The 9,640-nt window shown below is 37.7% G+C and overlaps 1 protein-coding gene and 1 long non-coding RNA gene across 5 annotated transcripts; both read right to left on the bottom strand.

Annotated features, from left to right (window-relative positions):
- Positions 1 to 763: 763 nt before the first annotated feature.
- LOC109241799 lies at positions 764 to 1,476 on the bottom strand. Its single transcript, XR_002070295.1, has 2 exons — positions 1,179 to 1,476; positions 764 to 1,085 (listed from the first exon to the last, which is right to left on the bottom strand). It is a non-coding gene; the product is annotated as an uncharacterized LOC109241799 (long non-coding RNA).
- Positions 1,477 to 1,928: 452 nt separating this feature from the next.
- LOC109241803 (pentatricopeptide repeat-containing protein At5g62370) lies at positions 1,929 to 7,607 on the bottom strand. 4 transcript variants are annotated; one of them, XM_019408593.1, is made up of 6 exons: positions 4,365 to 7,607; positions 4,232 to 4,277; positions 4,055 to 4,135; positions 3,650 to 3,961; positions 2,729 to 2,859; positions 1,929 to 2,510 (listed from the first exon to the last, which is right to left on the bottom strand). In XM_019408593.1, the coding sequence occupies exon 1, from the start codon at positions 7,493 to 7,495 to the stop codon at positions 4,520 to 4,522; it is 2,976 nt and encodes a 991-aa protein (XP_019264138.1). In that variant the 5' UTR covers positions 7,496 to 7,607; the 3' UTR covers positions 1,929 to 2,510; positions 2,729 to 2,859; positions 3,650 to 3,961; positions 4,055 to 4,135; positions 4,232 to 4,277; positions 4,365 to 4,519. The 4 variants fall into 4 exon arrangements, with proteins under 4 accessions (XP_019264138.1, XP_019264140.1, XP_019264137.1 ...); XM_019408595.1 differs by having other exon boundaries at positions 2,589 to 2,848; XM_019408592.1 differs by having other exon boundaries at positions 2,729 to 2,848.
- Between the last annotated feature and the right edge of the window lie 2,033 nt (positions 7,608 to 9,640).

Genomic DNA, 9,640 nt, shown 5'->3' with positions numbered 1-9,640 from the left:
ATTATGCACAAAATTATTCGTTTTTGGTGAACTCACAATCACATTTGACATGTCGAGGGTTGATATGTTTATGTGAAAATGAATTTCAATTAGTATCTAAGTTTGTTAAGGTTAATCATTTGTACACAACTGTTGGTTTAACTGATATGAATGTTATCTTGGTTTAGTGGATATGAATGTCCTTTTAGATTAATAGATGCGAATGTTTTTGGTATATGAATATTTCTAAGGTTGTTGTGACAACGGAGGCAATTTCAGTTGTGTGTCGTCTTTATAGAAGTTCAAGCCGTACTTTATCGGTGATAACCCATAATTTGTAGATGCAAGTTTGTATATGTCGGTGATAACCCATAATTTGTATACGCAATTTCAGTTGTGTGATGTGTTCATTTGATAAGCATAAGTCCACATTTTTTTCTTCCGTCTTACAGGCTTCAACACTTAACCAAAATTCTTTATTTTTAAGTTATTTAAGGCTATTAAATCTTACTTAAAGACTCTTAAAGCTCAAGAAAAAGGTATAAATAAGTTGGAAAAATCTTAACTTATCACACATTGTGTTGTTGAATGAGAAGGGGAGAAGAGAGAAATGACATAGAAACATTTTATGTTTGTTTTTTATCCATGGTTCTAGCCTTCTAGGTGTACTATGCGTTTTAATCTCCATTGCAGTTATATCATCTGCTAATCAAATATGTGTGAGGATTGCATTTGAAGTACAAATAGTGGCTTTGAAAAAGAACATTGCTTATCAAACCATCTATATGACACAAAAATAATATTGCATTCCAAACCATCTAAAACATTTCCGATTACATTTATCCAACCATTACATTACAATGCATCTAAATTATACAACTAAAATAATCATAAGCAATTACAAACATATTTCAAGTCTTCCCTCAAACATGAAACTATCCACAATCCCAATAATGAAATCCAATAACATAAGAAATAATTGTCTCCCCGTTTCCAACTCTTTCTTTAAGAAGAGCATCCTTTTCCATTTTCAATTTGTTGATGACAACAACAGCTCTTGGTGGAAATTCGTCGTCTTCTCATTCCCAATAACCACATCCAGCTTTCTGCAATAAAACATTAACATCATAACAAAAATCGGTTAAAAATAAACATTAACAAGGAAAAAGAGAAATTTACATCAGGCTTATGACACCTACAAAAGCATCTTCCGGGACTATTTCAGTCTGCAATGTGAGATGGAGTGCAGCAACACCACATCCACACATCCTTCTACGGCTATTTGAAGAACTCGAACATTCCAACATTTCAAAAGCAAATGAAAGAAATAAGAGAGCAAAGTGGGTGAAAATCAAACAAGATAACTAACCTACTTAAGAATAAACTCAATATATCGAGCAGATTGAACCGTAATGAGGATTTTAGAAAAGAGCCATCTTCATGAAGAGAGAGTGTGAAAAGGAAGGGCAAGAAATAAGAGAACAACTAGTGGGCTCATCTAGAAATAAGGGTGGGTCTGATCATAACGGTTCGGGTCAGTAGATTTTGGTTGGGTCCGGTTATCAATTGTGTAAGAAAGACAAATTAGTGGGTTCCGTATAACTAACCTATTAATTTGTGCATATTTATGCCAAATTAATAACGACGGGCATATCTATCCTAATTTGCATAGTCCGTTGGCATATCTAGCCCTTTTTCTTTGTATAAATATTGAAATGCTGTGATGTCCAATAGTGAACCAGTCAATAGTTTCACCTTAAATATTTTAAAACTAGATGGACCATGATCGTGCTTAGCGCCCTAGCAATTTAATATTAGATGCGCCATGACCGTGTTCAGCACTGGCCCAACAATTTGAACCATTAATTAATATTTTTTTTTTTATCCATTTCTTAAGTTTATTGGTTCTTAATGAATAAAAGGGCACTATGGGTAGATAAGAAAGAAAATTCTCAGTTTCAGATGGGAAGTCAGAAAGCTTCCATTTTGTTATAGATTTCCTTTATTATCTCTGAAATGAAATTACTCACTAATTACAGTTGATGAAACAAGCATCTATAAACATTTGATGAAAGTGCTGCAGAAATTACACATTCGCCAACAAACGCAGTTAAAGTAAGCAATATTTACGCTAATAGAGAAGCTAGACTACAAAATAAAGTAGCGCAAAAGATATATGCGCTACTTTCCTCCTCACTATTTCACAGGAAACATCTGCTACAAATTGATACACCTCTCTCTGCAGGTCGTTTTGTGTGAGACAAAGCATCATGCATAGGATTGCATTGCCAAGTGTTTTCACAAGAAAGAGAGTAATCTTCAAGGTTGCTTCTTCAAGACCATTTATAAGTGTACACACCCCCTTCTACCAATTTCAGTAAAACTGTAGAACTTGATTTAGTTTCTACAGTTACTATCAAAAAAGGGAGGAAACTGAAACCACACTCTCTGCTTCATTGGGGTCCAATCAGGGGGTTGTTTCTCTGGCACAGTCAAATACAAGTGCGCAAAATATCTAGCATGTCAGTGACCTGCAATAAAATAAGATGTTGAAGGAACACCTAACAAGACAAACCTTATCAAAGAAGAATATTAGAAGAAACTAAAACCTATCTCTTGCTTAAGAAATAGCTTTGAAATGCTCGGGAGCCGCATCACAGTGTTCACTTTCAATAGCAGTATCGAGCAGGATGAAGTTTTCATCAAGCGAAGATACAACAAGCAAAAGGGCACTTCCAATGTCACCAACCTTTTCTAACAAGAAAGCAGCTGTATCTACAATTCCATACTCCCGGCATAAAGCAAGCAGCATTCCACCCTATAGTTTTCGAAAGTCACCAAGAATCGGACAACTGACTTGCGCTCATACCTGCATAATAGCTACATTAAAAATTTATAAGGAAGACGTTGGACTTACACGTAATAAACTAAACTGCATCCACAGAATTATGATTTGTAACTAGGCTCTATATGGAAGTGGCTTCTGAAGCAGACTTTTATGCAAAAACTCTATATTCTGGTTTTCACGACATATTCTGGTAGTTATAATCACTAACGGCAGAGAATTTGTACTAAAAATTGCCAGAGCACTTCTTTCGGAACCAATAAGACACTGACTGAAAAAACAAAAAAACAAGATAGCTTTAGAAAAACAGGCTTACAAGCAGTCAATCCTATCTGCTGGAGGCAGAAGAGAAGAGGTATTTCCATTAATACAGGGCATATCAGGAGAAAATTTCATACTAGATAAGTTGAAACGACATTGAAGGAAAAGAAAGTGAACTAGAAAGGCTTTCTCACCTATATATCATAAAAGGTAGACCTCTAATATGGAGAGCTGTTGACAATGAATGAGTACAAGACCAAAAAGACGGTACGAAACAAAATTTGCTTCCATGTTTAGACAAAATTTGACTTTTGCTCAGAACATCCAAAGACTAACTTTTTTGATAATCAGGTTAACTATTTTAGTGGAAGGTACAGGATAGAAGCAAGGATGTGAAAAATCAAAGGAAGGGATTGGGGCAGCCTAGAAAGGAATTGGTACTGAGACAGCACAACCAAGGACTGAAGTCAAACTTATGTACAGAGGATGTAACTGGTAATACTACTCCCCTCTTAAAGACCAATTCCCCTCACTTTACAAGCTGTCATGGAATACTACTCTCACCTTGGCACAAAGCAGAGAAAACAACAATTGCAACATCAACTTCAGGAGGACCTTCACTAATTGGGAGATATGGGAAGTATCTCTGATTTTTTCAGCTTTCCTCATTCCAAGGTTCCAACAGCAGTGATGATAAGCTCATCTGGTAAGGTCAAGGAAATGGCTCCTTCACTGTCAAATCTTGATATAGAATACCTCTCAAAGGTACCAATCAGACTACTTTGGACCGGAAGCAGATATGGTAAGCTAATGCACCAGTCAAAGTTTGTGTTTTGTGGGGCTGGTATCTAAGAAGCTTGTCTGACTCAAGATAATCTACAAAGAAGGGGCACACATGTATTCATCAGATTACTTGTGTAGGGAAGAATCTAAAACCAACAAGCACTTTTTTATGCACTGTTCTGTTACCTTACAAGTCCGCCAAATTATTTTTAATCAGCTGGGAATGAAATGGGCCATGTCAAGAACAACCGCACAGTTCCTTTTGAGCTGGAACAAGATGGTTTGACCAAGAATTTAAATTAGGCATGGTATACAATCCTCTTAGTAGAGTGGCTCGCTATGGAGCATAATCAGGTGGATTACCTCTCGAGTTCTGCTACCAATGTATTTCAAATAGGATTATGCACACCTGAGAACCACCAAGTCATCAACATTAGAATCCAGAGAATACCAGACTACTTAGAAACTTCAAACAAAAGTAAGAGTTAAGACATACACGTAGCCAGTGGCTTAAAACAGTTTACAAAGGGAGTTCTGAGGGTACTCAAGCTACAAGGTATAGCTCCACACAGAAGTCCATATCCTGCTCATGCACATGGAGCAGTAAGGGGATGAAGCCCAGCAATATCAGAGAGATTGCATAACCAACCTCTAGCTTGTGTACATCATAAATCTTCTTTTGTTAAGGAGCAAATCAATCATAAGACGAGCTTCATGCGACTTATTTTCTTCATCTAGCATACAAATTAACAATTTAAGATTATGACCACAAGGGACATATTTATGGGCCAGCATATCTTCACATATCTTCAGTGCGTGAACACTCCAATTATTAGCACAAAGAGAAGTGAGAAGATTCTCATATGATGCCTTAGAAGGGGCAAACCCTTTTTTGAGCATTGTGTATGAGATCGAAAGAGCATCAATAAGCCTTCCATGCTTGCATAGACCTCTTATTAAAGTGTTATACACAATTTTATCAGGAGAACAACCCTGTGCATTCATTCTGTTGAAGAGACTAACAGCAAGATCAATTTCGCCACTTCGGAAATGCCCATCAATTAGAATAGTAAAAGTAACTTGATTCGGTTGGATGCCCTCACTTTGCATCATATCCAGGTGCTTATATGCATCCTGCATCTTCTCTGCCCAGCAAAACCCTGAAATTATGCCATTATACAAGTACAAATTTGGCATTAGGGGGGTGTTCTTCACTTTGTTTATCAGCCTAAGTGCAAGAAATTTAATTTGTTCCTGAGAGCTAATTGAGATTTTCAAACATTTTTCCCTAGAAAACATAGCACTCTGATGAAGTAGACGAAACAACATTTCCTTGGATTTTTCATACTGCTTCTGCGGAACAAGCCACTTCCCATGAAGTGACCTAATATTTCTAGAGACGCCACTGACCAAAGTAATATAGGTTACCAGGTCTCGCTCAATCTCACTTCTTTCCATCAAATCAACCAACTTAAATGCAAATTCAAACTCTCTTTTCCTTAAAAATTGTTTTATTAGAGAAGTATAAAGAACAGTATTTGGCATGAAACCATTTTCTATCATTCGATCAAGGTATACACAGCCCTTTTCAATCATGTTCTTCTTAACTAACCCATGTATAAGAGCAGTATAAGCATAGTGGCTTGGTTGAACTCCATCTTCCAACATTTTGTCGAAGAGCTCATGGGCTTGAATAGCTCGTCCATTTATTGATAGAGCATTAATCATTGTCACAAACATAGTTTCATCAGGATAAATTCTATCCTCGAGCATTCTCCGGAAAACTTCAAGGGCCTCATCTATTCTCTTTTGTCTTCCCAAACACCCAATGATGGAGTCATATATCGCAACACTAGGCTTCAATCCACTCTCTTCCATTTGGTCCAGAACTTCAAATGCTAATTGTGTGTCACCCTGTTTGCAGTATACATTCACCATAATCAAGAATGTTGCTTGATTTGGAACTTGACCTTGATCTTGCATAACTTCAACAAAGGATTTGGCATCCTCAAGTAGTCCGTTTTGGTAAAGGCACTTGATCATAGAGTTATAAGCTGACAATGAAGGCTGAAGAGAAAGGCTTGCCATCTTGTCCATGCAAAGAAGAGCAGAATCAAGTTTTCCTCCTAAACACAAAGCAATCATGTATATATTGAAAGCAACATTGGCCAGAGGTAAGTTTCTTGCCACAATTTCTCCCAAGAGATGATCAATATCAGACACGATATCTGTAGTAACTGTTCGACTGGTAGGGCTAGGGATGTCAGAAAGGTCAATACCACAACCATTCTTCGCAATTGCCCGCAAAAAGGTGCATGCTAGAGTAATCTCTGACCCTCTTGGATAATTGTTGACCAAGGTAAAAAACAAAACATGGTCAGGAACCAATCCATTATCCAACATCTTATTGTACAAGACATCTACTTCTGCTAACCGATTCTCTTTATAAAGTGCAGCAATTAAAGCAGTATAAGAGTGCACACTGGGAGCAACGTTGCACTGAATCATGTTATTTAACAGCATCAACGCACAGTCAACTTTATGATCCTTGCAATACTTGCCAATCATGATTTGGTAACTTACTGCATCAGGTTCTAATCCAAATTCAGCCATCTGCTGATGTAGCACCCAACCTTTGTCTAACATGCCCAAGCTAAAAAACCCGTGCATCAGCGTGTTGTAAGTATACTTATCCGGTTCACATCCCAACTTAAGCATTCTAAGAAACACCCTCATAGCCATTTTCATTTTCTTGTTCTTCGAATACCCGTTAATGAGAGTTGTGTACATGACTTTATCTAGAACAAAACCATAAGACTCCATATCCATGCTCAACAACTCAGCTTCCTCGACTCGACCCCTCTTACACAACGAAAGAACCAATGTCTTAAACAAATGAACATTGGGTGACACCCCTCTCTCACACATTACATCAAACACATAGAGTGCCTCATCTAAGAACCCCCGACGGCTCAAGCCATCCACTAACCTATTGTAACAACTGAAACTTAGTGATACTCCAGCATCAATAGCCACTACAAAAACATCAAACCCATCCAAGATGCTATGTTGGCCACAAAATCCCTTAATAAGTGCATTACACGTGCTACTACAAGGCCTCAATTTCATATCCAATAGTTTATCAAAAAGCAATTTTGCTTCATCTAATTTACCCAAATTACAATAACAAATGGCCATGGAATTCAATAAAGACTGGTCTTTCGGTTCAATACCTCTCTTCAAAATGCAATATACATAAATATCCTCAGCCATTTGGGTTTCACCAGATGCCACGAGTTGTCGAATGAGAAAACTGTAGCTAGTTACATCAGGCTCGACACCGCGAGAAATGGAGAATTCAACGGCTGAGATAGCTTCAGAGACTGATGAGGATTGCTTGATGATTCTCTGAATCACTTTCTGAGCTGAACCGAATAACCCGCGAAGTATTAACTGCTCTGCAAGTGAAAAACACAAGGTCTTGTGATTATTAATTGGGGAGGATGTGGGAACAGTAGATGATATTGCTTCAGCAGGTAAATGGCAAGCAGTAAAAGGTCTCTTTGTTGTTCTAGACAGATAGGAGAAGCACAGCCAATGGTGTAGTCCAAGTCTATGCTTGCTCATGGCGTTGCTCAGGAACTGAGAAAACACCGCCGGCGACGTGGAGAGGAAAGAGACGGCGGGTTACGCATTTTTTAGGTTAATAATCCAGTGAAGGTAACGTCATAAAGACAAACGACTGTTAATATATACATTTGTACCTCATAAATTAATCACAACTAATTCTAACTAGCATAATATGGTCGCTTTGGAAGTTTAGAAATTTATTCAAATTGAATAAGATTATTACTATTGCTGACTTGTTTTGTACCCTTTAATTGTATTTTATAATTCAAACAAATAGTAGTTTTTATGATATGTATTTAATTTTTAATTAAAATATTGTAACAATTGACACGATTTATACATGCAATGCTAGAAACAAAAACAAAGGAACAAAAAAAAAAGGAAAAGAAATAATTAGAATTTATAAGAAAAGACGGCTCATACCTTGAAAATAAAGGACCTGTTTCATTGTTAGAGCACAATAACTGTTACGCGGCGCCTTCCTGAGATTCCTTAGAAGGGCGACGTAAGGCTAGGCAACTGATGTCAGTGCAGTTGTTGTCCGCCAACTGAGGTCCCCTCCGTACGCTAGACGAGATTGTCAGTGCTGTACGGGAAAACCAATGTCAAGAGCAATTGAGATAACAGAAATGAGAATTCAGAATGAAAGAAAGCTTGATTGCATTAATGAAAGCTATTACAGAAAAGCAACGCGGTGTCGAGGGGGAGAGACACCAGTACAGAGAATTGCTTGCTTGCTAGAAAGTTTTGATTGCTTAATCCCCCCTAATTGTACTTAAAAAAAATAATCCAAAGTTACAAGACTAGACTTGACTAAGCTAGAGAAACATAATGGAAGTACATGAAATAAAACTACTCTATATTTACAATGAAAATGACTTAGTTTTCTATAAGGCAGCAGCAAGTCCGTTGTCAACAGCAGTGTCTTTGGCATCACGGTCTGCGAGCGAGGCGTTGTCTGCGCGCGCGGCGCTGTTGGCTTCTGCCTGCGGCTTGGCGCTCGCGAGGGATATCGGTGGGGCGACAGAGGCACCTGCGCGCTTGTCACTTGGCGCGGCCAAGACCACGGGGCCGTCCGTGGCGCTAGGCATTTGGAGGTTCGCTAGGACGCCACGGGGCGCGCCCAAGGGGTCATGGGGCATGGCTGGAAAGCCGCCCATGACATAACACATGAACGGTATAAAAGAAAATATATATTCACAAAAAAAAAATAGGTCATTTAAACTTTATTAGTTAGGATTTTTAATTTAACATGCAGAATTCACGTGAGCATTTTGTTTTTATTTTTTCATCAAAAAAGAAAAAGAAGGCACATTCATGGAGTTAGCTCATACTCATAGAGGGATGCTTCAATTACACAAAAAGTTCATTAGAAACACTGTTATGTGTTTTTTTCCTTTTTCTTTATCCGATTTTTGACTTCAGAAATAATATACCTGCTTTAGAAATAGATCGATAGATATTACATACCACTAAAAATGAAAGAAAAAAAAAAGTGCGCCTCATATTCAGGATTGTGCATTTGTTTTATATATTTACTACTCCAAAGTGACCTACCTGCTTCAGTTTCTAGTCAAAATCATTTTATTGCCTTCAATCAGTTTTCTTTTATTTCGTCGTTGTGCATTAGCCTTCTAAAAGCCTACTCAATGCTGTGCAGACGAAACCGCTCGATCGATGCGTGAAAACACATTTGATTAACGTTTTAGAAATAGAACTCAAAAATTAAACCTAAGTAACAAACAAACAAAGAATATCAGTATCGAAAAAGAGCAACCAAAAAATGTTACGCGAAGCAACAATGAATAAAATATTGGGAAATCATGTAACATTCCAAGGGTAATCTCTTCGGCGGAGTTTATTAGATTTCTGAAGGGCATATTGAGAGGAAAACGAGTTTGCCAAAGTATTCTGATATATTTGTATAGGTCCAAATTTGACGACTCGACGGTAACGGATAAGTAAGGCAATGGATGGAGTCGACCATGATAAAATGATTGAAGGTTGCTCTCACAAAGGCGGGTACCAAAAGTGGGCAGCCGAGGTGAGAGAATAACGGTAGAATAGGTGCAGAAGTAGATGTAAAGAATATCCGTAAAGAATATTCCTTTGGATATTCTTTATGCCGTACTTTTTAGGGTT

This window comes from Nicotiana attenuata, unplaced genomic scaffold, assembly GCF_001879085.1.
Source record: "Nicotiana attenuata strain UT unplaced genomic scaffold, NIATTr2, whole genome shotgun sequence".
NCBI classification, from domain to species: Eukaryota; Viridiplantae; Streptophyta; class Magnoliopsida; order Solanales; family Solanaceae; genus Nicotiana; species Nicotiana attenuata.
The sequence above is the reverse complement of the archived record's forward strand: the minus strand, read 5'-3'. Positions and strand labels throughout refer to the sequence as shown.

What these genes read in the sequence shown, in the direction of transcription:
- LOC109241803 (XM_019408593.1), bottom strand. Translation starts at nt 7,495, where the DNA reads ATGAGCAAGCATAGACTTGGACTACACCATTGGCTGTGCTTCTCCTAT.